The sequence below is a fragment of the Larimichthys crocea genome, chromosome VII, assembly GCF_000972845.2.
Source record: "Larimichthys crocea isolate SSNF chromosome VII, L_crocea_2.0, whole genome shotgun sequence".
In the NCBI taxonomy this organism is placed as follows: Eukaryota; Metazoa; Chordata; class Actinopteri; family Sciaenidae; genus Larimichthys; species Larimichthys crocea.
The window spans coordinates 20,505,004-20,524,794 of NC_040017.1; the positions used below are offsets into that span (position 1 = coordinate 20,505,004).

The 19,791-nt window shown below is 40.6% G+C and overlaps 1 protein-coding gene across 2 annotated transcripts in view; it reads left to right on the forward strand.

Annotated features, from left to right (window-relative positions):
- The window catches only part of pitpnm3 (PITPNM family member 3), a 91,754-nt gene that overhangs the window by 58,429 nt on the left and 13,534 nt on the right, over nucleotides 1-19,791 (forward strand). For both annotated transcript variants that reach the window (XM_027280713.1, XM_027280714.1), the window contains exons 6-10: nucleotides 2,301-2,490; nucleotides 5,197-5,319; nucleotides 6,214-6,401; nucleotides 12,245-12,402; nucleotides 12,976-13,146. In XM_027280713.1, the coding sequence (XP_027136514.1) occupies nucleotides 2,301-2,490; nucleotides 5,197-5,319; nucleotides 6,214-6,401; nucleotides 12,245-12,402; nucleotides 12,976-13,146 (830 nt within the window). The remainder of the gene's footprint in view (nucleotides 1-2,300; nucleotides 2,491-5,196; nucleotides 5,320-6,213; nucleotides 6,402-12,244; nucleotides 12,403-12,975; nucleotides 13,147-19,791) is intronic.

Below are 19,791 nucleotides of genomic sequence, written 5' to 3' on the forward strand. Positions count from 1 at the left end.
TTGAGTTTGCCAGTGTGATTTTTTTTTTTTCATGTGATTTATGTCAGAATAGGTTGTTAAAGCAGCATTTCATAGAAATTGGTACTTCTTTTAATTTAGTTTTAGATGATTTTCCTCAAAAACTGTTATTAGAAACATGCGAGTTGACAACTTTGTGAACATCAAGCAAGTGCAACAACACAAGACATAGCTGAGCTTGTTTACATTGCCCACTTGCCCAGTTCTGGTCCTGGCAAGACACCAGCTCTGCTCCCTGTCTGCATTCTCCGAGCCTGAAAATCTCCTCTTCCCAGCGGTCCAAAATGCCACTTCCCTGGTGCTCGACTAACAAACATTAGCTAAGAGCATCTACAGTTCACAGCAGTTTATCATCATTGGTGGTGCGTTACATCACCTGATTACACATCAGTGTATCATCAAAATGTTTTATTTTATGGTATGAAAGTTACACAGTGTTGCTATGCACTCTGGTGCTGATGTAAATAATTGCCCTCTAACACAGATCTGTGTTTGCTATGATGATGTTGCAGTAGGGATTGTGGGGGTGGCTTCATCCACCACACAGACTCACAGATGAACACTGTGTCGCTTGAAGCAAAACATTCGCATCTAGTGTCTCTCTTTGTCCCAACAGGTTTCCCCAAAGCCTGCAGCAACGGTACTTCATAATTGCAGTAGAAATTGTCCAAGGCTGCTGCAAACACGTGTGAATGCAGAATCCTGGCTGGGATTAACAAAAACAAAATGGAGCTGGATGATTTTTGTCAGAAGAAGTTCTCTGATTTTAAGAAGTTTTATCTGGATAATTAAAAGTGCTTGGGACCTGAAAATAAGACCATAACGAGAAATCTACACAATCATGCAGTCGGTGTAAGCGATCAACTAACTGGCTGAATCTGACCAACATGCAAGGGGACATTAACAGTCATTGAGCGAACATTACGTTGCTCCGGTCACAGCTGTTACCCGAGTGAGAGAAAAACATTTGGTACACAGACTCAGTTCGTCCTTTTGTAACCATGGCAACACAATATTTGGCCCTATTTAACAAAGTTCATCCCTCAGAGGCGCATTAAAGCCTGCTCGGTTCATGCCAGTCCAATTAGCACAACAACCGGAACATCTCTCACATTTTGGGAAATTCACTTATTTGCTTATTTAGTTAGATTGAAATTAGACGACTGATGTGAATTTAATCTACTGAATGAGAGAGCGACTGGTCCAGAGTGTGTTTGGATTCAATTCAACTTTATTGTAATGATACTTGCGTACAACAAAACTTGTGATTGTTGTCACTCTTTTGTATTCAAACACTGTGCAGACTATTACTATTGTGCGTGGACAGGACAGAGGCTTCAGACAACTCTATAACTATTTAATCTTCATGCTCTTGTTAGCTACCAGACCTCCAGTAGTGGACAGGCCTCGCTGTGTGCAGCCACTGGGTCCAGGTGTTGGATCATTATCTAATTAAGCTTCAGTCCCACATACACCATCCGGCTGCCACAAAAGCAGCATGTGTCGATCGGCAGCTGAATATTCCAAACAAATGGACTATTAACTCCTGTTCGCTTGTCACGAATATATAACTCAGATGTTTGTCTTAAGCTCCCGTCCCTTTCCATTTTGCAAATCCATGGGTGTGTTTTGTGTTTTCAGGCTATATTAATAAAGAGAGTGTGGAAGCACTGAGAGACAGATTTGAAATAGTTTTGGTATTTTCATTGAATGAATGTAAGAAAGTTGTTGGAGGCAGAGCCTCTCTCTCTCTCCCCAGTATCTGGGGAAGCAATTCCCAAAATGTTACATCATATAAATTTTTATGTCAGCGCCACATGAAAAGCCTTCATACATGCAGAGAGGTTGTGTCCTTCTGCGTCGCCCATGGCCGCTGACGTATTTCAGCCTTGTTTCGGCTTTTTTCCTGTAATGTAAAGAGTGTGTGACGGATGGTGACAGTGCTGCTCAAGGAAAGAGTGCAGGGCAACGTCATCTATTATTCTTTCCCCACGCTGTCAGTGTGACGCATGCATGCAAACACACACACACACACACACACACACACACACACATCCATTAATGGCCCGTGCATGTGTCGTATTGCTTGAGATGACATCCTTCTCCTCATCTTATGTTTCAGCTGAAGAACCTTCGATGACCTAATATGAACATGATCTTCATTTCATTTGAAATTACCGTGCATTAGAAAATGATTTAAAATAATAACACTCCTAAAGACATAGAATTATGATGAAATCTGTTTACACTGCGCCCTCTTTCCTTGCTTCCTCCTCTTCCAGCCTGAACCCATACAGCTATGACGAGAGCTGTGTGTCCAGCAGTGTGGACCACCTGCCCCTGGCTGCTCTCCCGCTCCTCGCTATCGTCTCACCTCGCTACCAGGACGCCGTGGCGACTGTGATCGCCCGAGCCAACCAGGTCTACCACAGCTTCCTGCAGTCGGAGGACGGCCAAGGATTCACGGGTCAGGTCTGTCTGGTTTTCTTCTGGTTGGAGAAGAGAGGGGAGGAGAGGAGAAGAGAGGAGAGGAGAGGAGAGGAGAACTCCTTCACTCTAGTCTCTCATCATTGAATAATGAGCTTTAGGCACTTAAATGGAAGTCAGTGATTATCAAAGGAAGTGAAGATTGCTTTAGAGTGGGCTGTGTAATCTGTGGGCGCTCAGGTCCTCAGAGGACACTAGCCTGTCTATTGTTTGAGCGCACCACATTTCCCTCTCGTCTCCCACACATAACAACTGTTAGGCTGTTGGTAACAAGCTGTATTTTCTAGTGAGGTAATGATCTGTGAGTAGACTGTTCACTATTGGGGTTTGGTTTAACAGCATTAGGTTCAGGCTCTGGGGCCTCATTACAGAAAACTTTCCTAACTGCTTGTTCTACCCTAACTTAAGGTTTAGAGATCAGAAAAGTAGGAGATAAACATTTCCTAAACTCATGGCTGTAACTAGAACTGTGAACCTGATTCATCCTGTCATGTCTGCATCTGTGTTCAGAGCATGCACATGACTAGGAGTGGAAATGTCATCTTCTTTTGGGAGGTTTTCTTACCAAATATCAGCCTAGAACACAGATTTGAATTGTCAAAACGTGGCTGTCACATCAGCATGCAGAATTTGAGGACTGCGGATGTAGCGCGTCAATCAAATTCAGAATAAATTGTCTTGGCAGTTGATATATATACCCAAGTGTCATCTACATCAGCTTTCAGTCATAATATTTCGGCTGTTCGTGTTGTTCCACATATTCCTTGTCATTAACATACAGATCACTAACAACAGTAGTTAGTTAGTTAGTTCGGTCAGTTAGTGGCTGCTGTCTTTGAGTGTATGCCAGGGATACTCAGCCAGGGGCGAGTTACTAAATAAAACATTGTATTTATCACAAAATAAATAACCATTAAATGTCTCATCTTTGACTGATAGCTGATAAAATGACAATATGATATGATTAAATAAACACAAGCTCTGACATCCTGAGCCTGCTGCAAAATTTCAAGCTTCTCATATTCAGTCCCAATGCTGCTATCGTACATACAAGACATGTTCATGCATTTTTCAAACATCTTATTTTTCACCTGTTTTCTGAATTAAACACAGCGATTGAGGATCGGTCTGAGGTGAAAAAATACAGGCAAATTCATCTGTTCATTTTTCCACCGAATGGCTCGTTTCCACTGTCAACCATTTGACATTTACTGTCTTCACTCATCTTTGGAGGTCAGGAGTGCGTAAATCAAGCGTCACCGCTGTCTGTCTGCGTTTTGGGGTGAGCATGAGAGCGTGACACTGTAGACACATGCTGACGTCAGCGGCTCTGCTAGTAACCTCCTGGGTTTTCTTTTCAGTCTTCAGGAATTAGTCAGAATGGTGCTGTTTGTTTGTTTTTTTATCTATCAAAGATACTGTAGATTCATTAATTTTGCGTATTTGCTGCTGTAGCTGAGCTGCTGTTTGAAATGACGCTTTAAATGGCACACGAGCAGAGAGCCACTGGTCAATACAGTCCTGATTAACCAATCAGCGACAACAAAAACATTACATTCAGTCAAAAGGTACAAGTTAACAACCCACAGGTGATTACAGTAAATGTGATTACACCAGTATGTGTTCTTTCTTGATTGGCTCTTGCGATTATAAATAGATTGGCTGTTGATACTTTCTGTACTCTACGCTCCATTTACATAACGGTATATAATGTAGATATGAGTGCAAATCCACTTTATTTCTACAACTTGCTTTGCTCGTTCAGATGATTAAATTCAGCCCTCGATTTTTCTCAACAGATTGGTCTGTGTGTAATTGCCTTTATTATAATCAGCTCTGGGGTTTTTCTGTAGAGCTTTAATTGTTTATCGCCTGGTGAAGCAGCAGTGGTAGTCTTCAGAGTCAACACAGGAAGCACCACCCAACTGTGAAACATGAGTTGCGTTTCGGGTGTGTCGTGTGTTCTCCCTGCAAAAGAGACTTGAAAATAAGGATAACCAAAAAAAAAGCATGCATACGTTATTCTGACTTTCAAAACATTATTCCAAGATGATTATAAATAGTCGACATTAGAAGCAGAAGTACATAATTAGCTATTTCTGTCATCTGAATGTTAGTGTTAATATTGGAATTTATTGAAGTGCCAGCGATTATGGCTTCACAAAATCTCATCAGCGCTGTGCTGTAGTTCTCAAAGTGGGAGACATAAAGAAATCCCCAATACGTCTGGCTCAGAATTACAACTTAGAGATCCTAAGTGGGTAAGGTGGGTTCCCACTTGGCTGCTCATAATCACAAACTAATGATATGTTGTGAACACAGCAACACTTGATTTATGACTGCAGTGCACGGAGGAAAATGGAGGCGCTGCACGTAGCTGCAAAACATTATTGTTATTTAATTGTGCAACAGCTCCAGAAAGATACAAAAAGAATTTTTCTTAAACTCGTTTTGCTTTCGCTTTTATTTCTTTTGTGACATTTTAGTGGTGTAAGGTTGTAGACTGTGTAATATACTGGCAGTGAGAGTTGGGACCCAATGAGTGTCATGCCTTGCAGTCCCAGTAAAATGCTGTTTTCTCATTTTCAATTCAGTTACACATACACCTCTCCAATTGTCCCCTTGTCAAGGCTTTAACTGTCTGAGTGCACCATATGTTGAAGGCGTCTAAATGACATTGTTTGTGAGCAGGTATGCCTGATGGGCGACTGTGTGGGCGGTGTGCTGTGCTTTGACGCTTTGTGCTTCAGCAACCACCAGAGGCCTGGCAGCCCAAACAACAGCAGCAGGAACAACAGCACCGAGAGCCTGAAGGTAGGATCTCACTGTTACACTGATGATGATCACCGAGAGCCTGAAGGTAGGATCTCACTGTTACACTGATGATGATGGTGATGATTATGATGATAATGGTACACTGATCTGTGTGTGTGTGTGTGTGTGTGTGTGTGTGTGTGTGTGTGTGTGTGTGTGTGTGTGTTTATACCCATGATCGATGATGACGAGATCACTGCAAACGATCAAGATTACATGCCTGTGTTATACCTTGTTTTCATCAGCTGAGTTAATTATTACATGAACATCAGTGGCCATGTCCTTGGCACAACTCCATGTCCTCTGTAGTAAACAAACAGTGACTCTCATACAGAAAAATCACCTTTGATACGTCTGTTTTTCACCAATTTTTCAGCACAACACCTCTATCAAGACACAGCTCTTAGAAATGTCACTGTGCACCAGAGGCAATGTCCTTGGCACTCTGTTTTTCTAAGAGTCTCCTCATACATAAAAGCTGTAAATAAAATTCACAGTGGCTCTGGAACAACAGTTGCATTCAGAGGGTGATCTCAGGGGGATTTTTTTCTTTCTGAGCATAATTTTCAGTCGTTCCTGTGGTGTCCGTGTAACATATTTATCTGAATATTTATGCTGAAGTGCCAAACTGAAGCAGCATGTCATTTCATGCCCTTTTCCCCCTCGGTAATGGTCACATGCTTCCCACTTTCTGTCTCTAACTCCCTCTGTCTCATCTTTCCCCATTTGCCATTCAAATCATTTCATAGATTCACTGTCTACAGACACCACTTTTCTCTCCCACATTTAACTGTTCAGCTGGGGAAAAAAAGCATCAGATCTCGTCTGACTGTGCAGTGCATATGAAGCTATGAAGCTTTACAGTACTTTGCACATTCTCCTCCTTCCTCTCAGGATAACTCGGGCCTGCTCGGGGAGTCCAGCCCGGGTCTGAGTTCAAGTAAGAGGCTGAGTAAGAGCAACATCGATATCTCTGCCCCCAACGAAGGACACAGCCAGGGCGGGCCGCCGCTCAGCCGCAAGCAAAGCGACTCGTATGATGGAGACACCTCGTCCACGGGTCAGCACAGCTTTTTCTCCAGGTAGGACATGAACAAACTTCATACACACAGGGAAAGGTGACAATATACTGTGTACTGTGAGACAACATAAGTTTATAGTGAGGTATCTATTAATTTGAAGTTGGAAACACAAATCCACAAAAGCTTTCTAACTATTAGAAATTAGTTTCAATACTTATTTGTTTTTGTTTGTTGTTATTTCCTGATTTTGGGTTTATGCTCAGACATTTGTACACAATTATTTCTGTGAACCATCATAAAAAAATCCACGTCAGTTGTCCCACTAAACAAGCCTCTCTGTTCTCACTCTCAATCTGCCTCAAGGCTAGCCAGAGCTGGAAGAATCTAACTTTTGACATTTAGTGTATTAAATAAACTCAAAAACTAAATATTCTTACATTTGTTTTCCTTTATTAACGTCTTGGTAAGTCTTTTCACTGCACCAACAGTCTCTGGTTTGGTCGATATAAATCCGCAATTCGCCGAGTAAGATGTGAGTTGTCTGAGTCTGGTCTACTGGGTTTGAACAAAGCTGAGATAACAGCTTGAGTTCCCCGTTGGAAAGGGCTGTCTGATGGCGAAGTAAAGCAATGATTATATTCTAAATATAGCATACACTTAAATTGATATTGATTCTTTTCAGTGGCTGTTTTACAATTTTGCTGCTCTCCGTCCACGGCAGCTCATTGCTTAGCTACCATGCCAGCACTCATGAGGGAGCTGTCAGTCAAAACGTGAACCGTCATGCCTCCATAGTCCTGTGAAATAGTCTGAAGAGCAAAACGAACATTACTGAACTAGATTTTTTTTGTTATGTTAATAGTTATGAATGTTTACTACCACACAAGATTTTTGTGAATGCTTAAAGAGACATTCAACTTTGATATTGGGTCTGCAATTTTACAAATGATGTTTTATGAATGATTTTCAAAGTGGCAAAGTAGATGGACAAGTATTTTACTAGTATAATTTACTGGACAACCAAAAAATGTATGAGTCTTTTAATAATTTCTGAATTAATCACATTATATATTGACATTGTGATGTATAATTTAGTTTATCAGTTAGGTTTATAGTTTATTTGGAAAGGACAGTGCATAATAATGACCTTCTGAAAATATGTCAGCCAGAAAATCTCATTTCCATCTGTAGTCCCCAGGCGGGCAATAGCTGAAAGCAGACGTCAAGAATAGAAGAAGATTGAAAAACCATGCAGATACAAACAGAGCCTGTGCTTCAAAGAGAAGAGAGACAGTTCTTATGACACCCAGAACCAACAATATCATGACAACACTCTATAAATAGCATAACAACTCAGTGTTGAGCCTAATGAAGTGTGGATACCATGCACAGAGAACATGATTAGCAGGAGCACCCTAAGCACAACAATGACAAGTAGGACAACAAACAACGAGCAAACATATCACTGCTCTAGTGTTCACAGGTTTGATTTGTAATGAACCTGAATATTGTGGAAAATCCACAATATTAAGATCCTCCAATCCTGGGAAAAGATTTAAAAAAAGGAAAACTGGCCAAAACTACTTTGTCTCCTGGGATAAAGCAATCCCCTCAAGTTCTAGTAGTTCAGCTGTTTTTTGTGTGTGAACTAATTATGGAGTGGTGGAGGAGCCATATTGTGTAATAAATTGAAAATTAGACACAGTTTACTGTATTTAACGACGTTCCCAGTTGAGTAAGTTGTGATTTTTTAAAATAGTACAGTGATGCCATCCTTGTGGCTTCTTATTGGTTTTCATTGTTATTATTTTATTGTTTTTACAGGGATTCTTTTAGCATTAGTGCAGTTTTAGTGACATGTCCCAACCTGTACAGAACGTGACATGCAGGAGAATCATTTTTATCATGAACATTTTGCCTGTGTTAATGGTGTTGTGGCGTTCAGTCCAAGATGTCTCAAACTGAAAGGTTTATTGAAGCTTGGCCAAGGAGAAGGGAGGATTTATCAATGTCATGGCATGATGCCGCCTCAGCTCTGAAGAAGTTGTCCTCTCTGGCTCGTCTATATGCCTTCAGAATAGTGCTATAACTTTTGTATGTCCCTAATTGGTCATTAGTCTACAAACAAGGAAATGTGTTCACCCACAGTGGTCCAACATTGTTATCTGACTCTGTAGGGACTACATTATTTACCTGTTTGTTGTATCTAGGGAGTGAGACAGCCCTGTCCTTTGACCTCGGTTACCATCGTAATGATCAGAATATTGCTTGCTTTCCTAAACACAAACATAAAGCTGCCCTGTGCTGCTGAGGGGAATCAGTGTCTCTCACAAAGATGTAGCACTATCCCTACAGTGAGCTCATGCGATGGCTTGCATGCTAGAACAGAAAATTCCTTCACAAATGGACATGCAGTTCCTTGAAACTTGACTGTAATGTCTGCATCTGGTGTTGAGGTTGGCCTTTTTGTAAAGAACTGACTGCTGACTGTTTTTGTAACATTAAGCTAAAGGCAGGATTAAACTAGCCACGTGGTAATTTGTACCATTACAGCGACGGTTTTGATACAGCTTCATCTTTGTTTTAGCCATGAACATAGACAACTGTATCATCAGCGTACATTAACATCAACATCAGAGCAAACCAATGGTAGATCATTTATGTACAGGCTAAACAAGAGTGGGCCTAGAATAGACCCCTGTGGGACGCCGGAGTGTTGTTGGTAAACCCTAATGTAACACGTCTTCCAGAATGTAGGCAATATGATAATATATAACCATGAGGAAATATAAATAGTCTATTATGGGTAAGGCTGAAAAGTAAGTAGGATTTAAGGGCATAACCCATTCATGGTTATATTAGATTTTTGATTTATAAACAAATAGAAAGCATTGCCTGTTACCTCTTATTGTTAGAGATGTCGGACCAACCCTTTCAAACAAGATGCAACTGTCACCAGTGTAAACCAAGGGGTTTAAAAATCGAGACTAAGGTGTGTCTGTAGACAACATCAGAGCAATCCAGAAACGACAAGAAGATCATCTCAATTATCAGCGTCTTAAACATAGGGAAATCAGCTGTTTGTTTACAAATATCCACTTTTTTGTCGTGGCTTGCTGACAAGTGTGTCAGTGTGAAATTGAAACGTTTGTTCAGTTGTTTTGTACTAGAAGGAAGAACAAAAAACACATTAATTTACATAACCACACTCATACAGTTTACAATTATGCACACCCATTATACTCTGGCAAATGCAAAAAGCATGAATTGTTTGAATTCGTTCTCCTCAAAAAATAGAGCGACCTTGCAAAACAAAATTATTTATTTGTCATTGAGAACATTGAGACAGACTTTCATGCATTTGCAGAGGAGAAATCTCGATCAGACTGCTTCTTCCTCACAACAAAGGTTAGTACAGGAAGGAAGGTTATGAACTAATTCTGCTCATGTACAACAAAATAAATATGTCGTCCACCAATCTGGAAAACACTGAACCAAAAGGAGATTTAGTGTTTTGTTCAAAAGCAAAAATGAACAAAATTTGGCATAAATTGCACACTACAAATATCTAGAAATGTAAAAATAATAGTCATTTGTCATGTAAGAACATTTACACCCACAACTTGAACGCAAAAAAGCATGTCAGACATTTAGAGTCATATTAGAGAATCTGTTATCCATTTCTGTCAAGCAGCATTTGTCATGAGTGTGATATGAAGACCCAGATGTTGCACGTCGGCCCTCATCCAGGTTTTCCTGGAATGTGTCACCAAGTCTCGCCCCTGCTCTTTATCAATATTTGCAGCTTGACTGCCCCTCCTGTCTACCTGCCTCTGCTGAACTATAAATAGACTGTTTGAGCCTGTGCCAGCCAGTTTATGTGGGAGACCAAGCGGGTGAATTTGGCTGAGTCGGGGTGGCTGAAGGGGGAAAGACTGCCTGCCATGTCGACTCACTTCAGGCAACCAGTGTTCCCATTCCAAATCACATACTTCATTAGGCTTATAGCATTACAGTAGCAAAGTCACTAAGGAGAGGATCCCATCATTTCACAGTTATGCCACATTGTGTTCATGGCATTGCACCTCTCACCTTTCACTTCCTGTTAGACTCCTGATTAAGCCGGAGTCATGCTGTGTGGGGGGTGACCTCTGCTCCCGGATGTGCTCTTTCCCCCTGCATTTCCCAGGGGATATGTCCAGTCACCAGAAGGGCTTATTAGAGCTCCTTTTCCCAGACTTGTCCCCTTATAATGGCCTCTCGGATGACTGTCTACCTCTGGTTCACTTCACTTTGCTCTGCTTTGGCCCTGACTGGGAATTATCTGTGTGATTATGTACAAATGATCATAGCACTACGATTATTTTTTTATGTCCGTCATTTCCTTTACTTTACTCCTTTCCCCCCCAAGCTATGTTTGTTAGGGAAGTGTGTTTTAGCTAATTTCACTGACAAGATTATAATAAAAAAAAAATCAGCACCTAAATGAATATAATTGACAGAATTAGACATCTTTTTAGTCTAAAGTGCTCGGAAAAAAATGCTATGTGCAGTTAGAGCCACTAAAAGGTTTAGTGCATGCTTAATGCCCATAAGGAAATCTATTCGCAACGCTTTAATCTAATACGTAGGCATCAGTGTCAGATCTGATTGCTACAGTAAAAAGCACGGCAGTTTGAGACACATATGTTCATTGCTCATTATCCATGAAAACACTTAAGCCATTCACTCACACACTGAAAGTTAGCCAATGTAATATTTGTCATGTTTATTAAAACATATTGGTAACACACAGCAGTTCAATAGAAAATCTACACTGTCCAGGCAGCAAAAATATCACTTTATGCATCAACAAGCAGGTGTTTTTATGTGCCCATGAATGAAACGTTCACTTCCCAGAGCATGGATATGTATTGAAATAAATAATAAGCTTTATTGTCCCGAGATGCTTCACAAAATACAATGATGTACAATTTAGATGGAAACATAGTCAAGATAGTCAATCATAGAGAAATAAAACAAAGATTTGAAAAGAATGTCATACAGAAAATGTTATGCACTGAAATGATCAAATTACTTTGGTGCCGTTTGGAGGAATGGCAAATGGACTGTACTTACATAGCACCTTTCTAGTTTTGCGACCACTCAAAGTGCTAGTACATATCTCATTCACCCATTCACACACATTCATACACTGATGGCATTTGCTGACAAATGCAAGGTGCCCACTGCTCATCAGTTTGAGGAGCTAAGCATTCATACACATTCACACACCGATGGCGCAGCCTTTGGGAGCAATTTGGGGTTCAGTATCTTGCCCAAGGACACTTCGACATGCAGTCATAGTCAGTAACTATGAGGATATTTTGCAGCAGTTCGAAATTGAGGCAGACAAACAACCTGACATAGTCAGAAGAAGTGAAAGAGTGGACACATTATGAGAGAGAAGCCAAGAACCAAAATGGAAGGCAATCAAAGCACTATTGATTTGGCTTTTAAAGATGACTCGAGACTGTTGGCTAATCCTTTCCCCCAAAGCAGGACTTAATGGGGATATATCAGCTCGCTAGAGAGCAGAGAGATCTCGTCAGTCAGCTCGGCTGTTCAAACAGCTGCGAGCGTGATGCAGTCTGTGAAGGCTCAGGCTGAGTCACAAAGGCACAGTGCCGACAATGACCCCAGAATGTTAAAGCAAGCCAACTACTGAGTCAGGATAAAGCAAAAAGCATCACTGACTCATCCGTGCCAAGAACGAGACATTTGCCACCTCAAATTCAGAATGAACATTATTGATATTTAGGTTTTCAGACTCCCCCTGCTTTAGTCTTTGAATGAAAAGAAAACTGTCATAGAGTCACACCCATGTACACCTTCTATGTTTTTTGTCCTTGTCTATTCCCCAGTTTAATGAAGGAGAGTGTGGAGGTGCGTGGCGGCAGTAGCACCAGTCTGGTGTTGAACCCCGGCCGATTCGACTTCGAGGTGTCAGACTGTTTTCTGCTGGGCTGTCCGCTGGGCCTCGTGCTGGCCATGAGACGCACTGTGCTGCCTGCCGTCCAGGGTAAGAAGCAGACATGTGCAAAACATATCAGAGAATTATATGAGATTAATTGTGCACAGCGGTTTTTGTATGTGTGCATTAGTCTCCAAGGTACTGTTTGTTGATCAAAGCACTTAGAACTGGCCTGACCTGTTTAAAAAGCTGTAACACCATTTAAATTTAATTCAGTGTGACATAGCTGGATGGTTTTCTTCTTTTTTTTCTGCTTGCTATTGTGAAAATACTCAACACTGTAGAGCATATTATTCCTGTAACTGTTCCAAGAAATAAATCTAAATGGACAAACAAGGTCCTGTGGCAAGAACTCAAATATGCTGTCAGGAAAAGTAAAGGAATGGCGAAAACTCATATAACCCAATGATCATTGAGTCCTTCAAAGTAATAAAAAACAATAAAACTAAATTCAGTATTGTGGGTTTTCTTTTAACCTTGATTTCTATAGCCACGTGTATGCTACCCTACGTTTCCAAACACTGTAAATATTTTCCTGTCAAATGTTGAGCTACACTGTACATTAAAATCCTGTTCCTAATGGCTTTATTATTTTTTTTCATTGTGTTTCCTGACCCTCAGTGAGCCAGCTCCATCCAGCCTGCTCTCAGATTTTCAACCTGTTTTACCCCTCGGACCCTTCAGCCTCCAGACTGGAGCCGCTGCTGCAGCCTCTCTTCCACAAGTTGCCACCATTTGCCGTGCCACGCTACCAGCGCTACCCTCTGGGAGATGGACGCTCATTGCTCATAGGTAGGACGGGTAGAAATCAATTTAGCAGCATGGAGTGATGCGAGGGCAGCTTCTCCTGAATATTTCATTGGTTAATCTATTTTCTGGTGTAATTGTAATGCCATATTAATAACCTTTTGGATTTTGCATTTCAAAGCTGACGCGAAACCTTTGAGGAATCCTGTTAGTGGAACTAGATTAGGGCGGCGGACAGATTCAATGACTAAGTAATGTGAATTTTCACAGGCACACATGTACGCAGAGACGGGACCCCATCTGTGTGAGCACGACCTGCAGAGGCAGAGCTAAATCCTGCCCTCAAAGCCTAAAGTTTGAAGTAATTATACTTCATCTTCTTTTGGTTCAGTACCTATAGTCTGTCAGGCCTCTCTGAGGATCAGACACAGTACTGTATCTGAGGTAATAGTCTGCTAGATATGGCACGGTATTGCTGTAATCCCTCTAGAGGGCTTGGTTGTAGAGACTGAGTCCTTAATGAGCCACTGATTTATTTGAAGCATGTTTTAGCCCACTTTTGGGACATGGAGACTCACTCTAAACAGCAGTCATGACGCATCGCCTGGTTCCTCTGCCTCTCTCTCCACCTACCTCACTGAGTGAAAGTAGGACAAGGACTGATCACTTGTGCTAACAGCCTGCGAGCAGGAACCCAGATCAGAAGACTTTGTGGGTTGGTGCAAGGCTTCGAAACGCTTAAACACCCTTACTCATTATGTAATTATTAGAAATATGTATAACTCAAAGCAGATTTGTCGAATGTCCCAATACAGTATATACCTTTATAAAATAAGAACAGTAACAGAGCTATTCTTATGACATGTATGTTTTAAAGTGATGCTGTATGAGGTATTTAAACATAGTCAGTGTGTCACATGTCTGAGGTACAGTGAGACACTGCTGTGGACGGAGTCAGCAGAAGAACATGTTTTAAAAAAAATGTCCACCTTAAAAAATAAAATAAAAATCAATCTCTTTAAGTGCCATAGTGAGTATTTTCTCACCACCTTATCTTACTGTCAGACAGCCCTTTCCCTTGGCGCTACATTGTCTCAACCATAAAAAATCCTACGCCTAAGCCTAACTGTGCCGCACACGGTGTAACACGCCATAGATCTGACTGTAGGTAACACACCGACTGCGTTATAAGTAGCTCATACAACCCCATTTCAGAAAACCCAAACTAATCCAAGCAAAGTCATTGCATTAAAGGCATAGCCACGCCAGCATCCCAGTTTTTCTTATACGTTACAGACATAATAAATGTACAAGAAAAATCAACCTGGTTCCAAATTAACTCCATAATATTTTACTAATGTCAAATGTGCAAAATGTTATAGTCATTTCAGTCAGTCGAGAGAGAGTGTGCACAGGAGTCCAAGATGTCTTACGCTGAAAGGTTTATTGAAGCTTGTCCAAGGAGAATGAAGGATTTAATAATACGCTTGTCATGTCATGATGCTGCCTGAAATCTGATGAAGTTGTCCTCTGTGGCTCGTCCATATGCCCTCAGAATAATGCCCCAACTACTCTACGTCCCTAAATGTCGTACTCAATACATCTACAGTATAAGGCATTTGCCAATTGGTTCTTAGTCTGCAGACAAGGAAGTATGTTCACCCTTAGTGGTCCAACATTGTTATCTGTTCATCTGTTGTGTCTATGGAGTAAGACATCCTGATCGTCTGACCTCGGTTACCATAGTAATGTTTAGAAAATTGCGTGCTTTCCTAAACACAAACATGGAAAGAGGTCAGTGTCCCCATAACAACCTAAAATTTAACATTATCCATACAGTGACCGCTAGACTGGAAAATTTCCTCACACACAATATGCAAATAGGTTCTGCCTTCTTAAAATCAATATAAAAAAAATTATTATCTCTCTTAAACAAAAACACTGTGAATGAGGCAATGTTAAGTTGTTAAATTGCAGATGTGATTCTTCTCATGACAGGTTAGGCTAAAAGAAACTTGACCACAATGATCATCAGAACAACATAAATATCCAGAAAAACTCTACAGCACGTCAACAAAAAAATATCAACTGAATGTGAGTCTTGTCTTTAACTTCAACAATGTCGCACATAATAGAATAAGGAGAAAATTGGAAAAAGAATAAGTGGTCACAGTGGTTGTTGGTTAAGGCTTCGACGAGGCAGCAATGCAGCCTATTAGAGAACAGAAAATACTCTTGTGAACACTCCTTCTTAAACTCGCCAAATTCACCAACTAAGGAGCGAACGTTATGGCTTATTCTGTAAAACCTTTACAGAAAAAAGAGCTCCACTAAGTAACTCACTCGAAATCATTATGTTGTTTGTCATATGTTGAATAAATCAGCATCCATCCATTATTTGTTTCCTGTTCAAACAGGGATCCCATGATGTAATCCATGTGTTTCACACATATGTTGCACATGATAGCAAACAGCAGTGTTTAAACTGGATACCCAAGCTATGATTTATTAGTTTAATCACGTTCAGCTTCATGTTACTGTGATGGACACACACGCGGCGTCGGCTTGCAGCTATACTGGCTTTTAATTATGGTTCTGCGTGTCTGTTCCACTGATCGAGCCTGGTTGCTGTCAAATTACACGTTGAATCAAAAATCATAGGTGCGCACGGAGGCAGACATGTGAACACAGTGGCACACGTCACCCATTTCCTGCTGCGTAACATGGTAATTATTTGTTATGAATGCATGGAGAGCCAATCAAATCACGTTCCTGTGGGTATGACTTTGACATCAACACCCGTCAACAGTAGGAGGTTTTATTATGATGAATGCTGCTAATATAGAGAGAATGAGACCTCTTCCTATTGATTTCCAGCTCCGGTCCGAAGGGAAATATGATCATCCAAGAGCAAACGCACATGAAATTACAGTCGTTTTTACCAGTATGGATCACATGGCTAACGGTGCTTTAATGTAAAGAGGGTGGAGTATCTCTTGCTCTGATTCCCTAATAGGGTGCTCATGTGTGGAGGCTAAGGGCCTGTCGAGGACTGGAGAGCAGGGTGCTGAATTAAAAGTCTCTTTCCGTCTCTTTTTGTTACAAAGACATTTCAAGGCTGCAGTACAATCATCCTCCCTCACCTTATGCATCCTCTGCTTGTCCTTCCTTTTACCACTGTCGTCAGCTGTTTCACTCTCCCCTGCCTCGTGCTTGGATCATAATCTTTCTGTTCCCGTACTGGTTATTTAATGGGACCGGTGTGTGTACAGGAATTATTTTATAACCGAGGCTTTTCATGCATGCGCTCGCTTGCCTTTGTTCCCTCGTTGTGCCTGTCTTTGTCACTCGTCTTTCTTTGCTTGCACATGCATTTTTTTTGATGCTCTGCTCTCTCTGATTCTTTCTCAGCTCACGTCTTTGGAAATTTCATGCGCCTGTGTTTCAGAAAATGCACCAGTCTCAGTGGCTCTCTCTTTCCCTCTTGTATCTCTCTCTTCCTCTCTCTGTCTGTCTGTTTCTGTCTGTCAGAATAATCTCTCCCTTCCCTCCCTCTGCCTCTCTCGGCTCATTGTGCTGTGAAAGAAAGGCAGAGCCGCGCTAATGTTCCGGAGGCTGAAAGAGAATAAGGCTCTTCTTAGCGGTGTGGGGCAAGGTGAATTAATGATAACAGATTGCAGTGTGTAACCTCAGAGGAGGTGTAATTGCTGAAATAACTGCAAACAGGATACAGTATATTCAGTATAAACACTATTTTGATTAGAGAGTATGTGCTGGGTTTTGTGTGACATTCAGTTGTCGTCATAACAGGTGGTCAGAGAGAGTGGCATTTAATCTGTATTCTGTTTGTGCATGTCAATCTTTCACTGTTTCCAACCCAGCAGTTTCTGCAAAGCTTGTAAAAATCCACAGAGAGATTTCACAACCCCCAAAACCTGTAAAAATTTTAAGATTGGACTACTGCACCTCAGTACGCAGAAGTAGCACTTCATCTAAACTCATCTTCTCTCTGTCCACATATTAAAAAAAAGACCTTTTTGTGATCTGCAAACACAATATATTCTGCCAATCACCCCGTCATGAACTCAGTGAGTTCATTCAGTTATTTAGTGTTGTGGAACGAACTGAACTGGATCGTTTCATTCCTCGATCAGTTCATTTGAGCCCTCAGCGAGCAAACATGCAGGGATTTGTTTGCAGGGGGGAATGGGGTGTGCTCAAGACAGCTAATACACAGCTCATTTGGTTTGCTAAATTTGGCTGCATTGACTCAACAACATTTGACTGCAATCCAGATATTATCTAGACTACTATTAATATATGAATAGTGATTTAATCTTACTGCGCTAGATCATTTCTCTGCAAAGGAATGGTCCCTATTCAGCGTACACAGTTCATGTAAACCCTGAGTGACAGTCGCAGAGTCGCTCAAGCTTACCCTGTCCCTTCTCCTCGTGTCCTAAAGTCTCATAGTAGTATTAAATATTTTATTTAATACATAGATGTCATGAAAATAGACATATGCAAATAGTATCTCAGCTCACTGACCTATTCTTAATGAATGGCCGCTCTCAGGTCACAAGTCATGAGTTTCTTCAAAATCTTTTGAATGAACTGATTTTAATGACTCAGTTCATCATTGGTCAAATGATGGCAAATAATTTTCTATCAGTTAGTTTTATGATTAATATATATTTTATAAAATATATTCTAAATAATAGATTACAGGAATAGTTTAGTTTCTAAAATGTCAGAACATAGTTATAATAAAAACTATTTTCAAGAGCCCAAGGTTGTTCCCATTGAGTTGTAGCTAGTGATTATCTCTATTTTAAGTTTCATGCTTTTCACCTGCAACTGACTAAAGAAAGAAACTATTATGAATGAAGTAAGGTTTATTTTCAATCCATTTGTTGTTGTTTTTTAATAGAAAGGATGTTAGGACTGAATGTGTGAGAATCTGAAAACATCAAATGTTCATTGATTTTTGCAGCTCCACTTCAAGTTGCCAAAAAATGCCCCCAAATGTTCACAACAAGGCTGGGTTCTGACATTCACTGTTCATGCTCTGTCTAATATTTTAAACCTGGCAGCAGAATTTGCTCTCTCTCATAACGTTACATGAGGAAATTGATGTTAAAATGTATTAGTGAATTCACTGTGAGAAAAGGAGGCATGGTCATTAAGACTTTAACAGCCAAATACATTTTTATCAGTGAGTCTGTGAGAGAACAGAAAAGTATTTTCTTCATTTACCTCACAGTTCACTGTGAGTCAAACTTTCTCTCAAAGGAACATTAATGTAAAAAAAAATTGCCTGTGTCTGAAAAAGAAAATGTCTTCAATTCCCAGACAGACAGATGGAGGCAGAAATGTTTTGCATTCTGTCTCTAAAAGGACACACAACATTGATAAATTCCTTTGTTCTACGTTTGAAGCCACTAGAAGTGGACATAATGCAGTGTTATTCCTTTTCCTGGTTAAATATTGTCAGATCAAGTTTATGTCATATTTTTCCAGCTAATCAAATATTTTCTGCCCCTCAAGAGCCCTCCCAATAGATGGAAAACCATCCAATCTAGCCGCCCTGATGCATACGGAGCATCTGTCAGATTCCATCATCTTCATCATCCTAATGCGGATGGTTCTTTGCCTTGACTGTGGCGATTTATTGACCACACCTTGACTCCCTCACTTCTGAGAGAAAGACTCTTAATCTGTATTCTGCTGCAGTAGCGGATCCTTTCACAAACCAAACACAAGGCAACATGTGGTCGCATCCGACGGCTGATTTATAACCATTCCAGCGGAGAGGGTTAATCTGCCAATGACTGTTTCATGAGACGAAGTATTCTGGGTGATAATTTGGTGCAAACAGCCCGGTCACGTAACGTATGTCAGTCTAATGTTTGCGTTTAGTGTAAGTGGAAGTCATGTAAACAGAGAAATGTGCCAGAGGTAAAGGTTATCTTTCCAGAGATGCATCAAGATCCTCTACCATAAAAAGACCAACCCTGACACGATGATTTGCACTAAAGCAGGAGCACTCTCATTTTATCTCAGCTCTTCTTGATCACATTAAAAGACATCCCACGATAACAGTAAACAGGAGCAAGTAAATGACATGGCACAGAAGTGGGGTCATCTGTGCATTGATTCTTGGTTGTGACATACATACAAATATTCTGGATTCAATTATTTAGCAGAGTATAGATTGGTTTTTAGGTCGTCTCCGAGGTCAACACTTTATCTGCGGCAGCAAAGCTCTCCAGTAGAACCTTTTTAAGGAGTCAAGCCGTATCTACTGTTATAATAGATCCATAGAAACATACAATCAATGCACCATTTCTCTCAGAAAAGTGCTGAAATTACAAATGTTTTGGTGTACACATGTATATTTCCTTTAGGTGCATTGGAACAACACAAAAAAGCAGAAGAAAAAAGTCAAATTTGACATAATTTTACACAAAACTCCAAAGATGGATGGGACAAAATCATAGGCACCCTATTAAAACTGTGGGTAAATAATTTCATTTCAAGCATGTGATGTTTGTTTAAACTCACCTTTGGCAAGTAACAGGTGTTGGCAATAAAGAAATCAAACCTGAAGCCAGTTAGAGTGTATAAAAGTTTACTCAACCTTTTGTGTTGTGTGCCTGTGCGTACCACACCAAGCATGAGGAAGAGAGA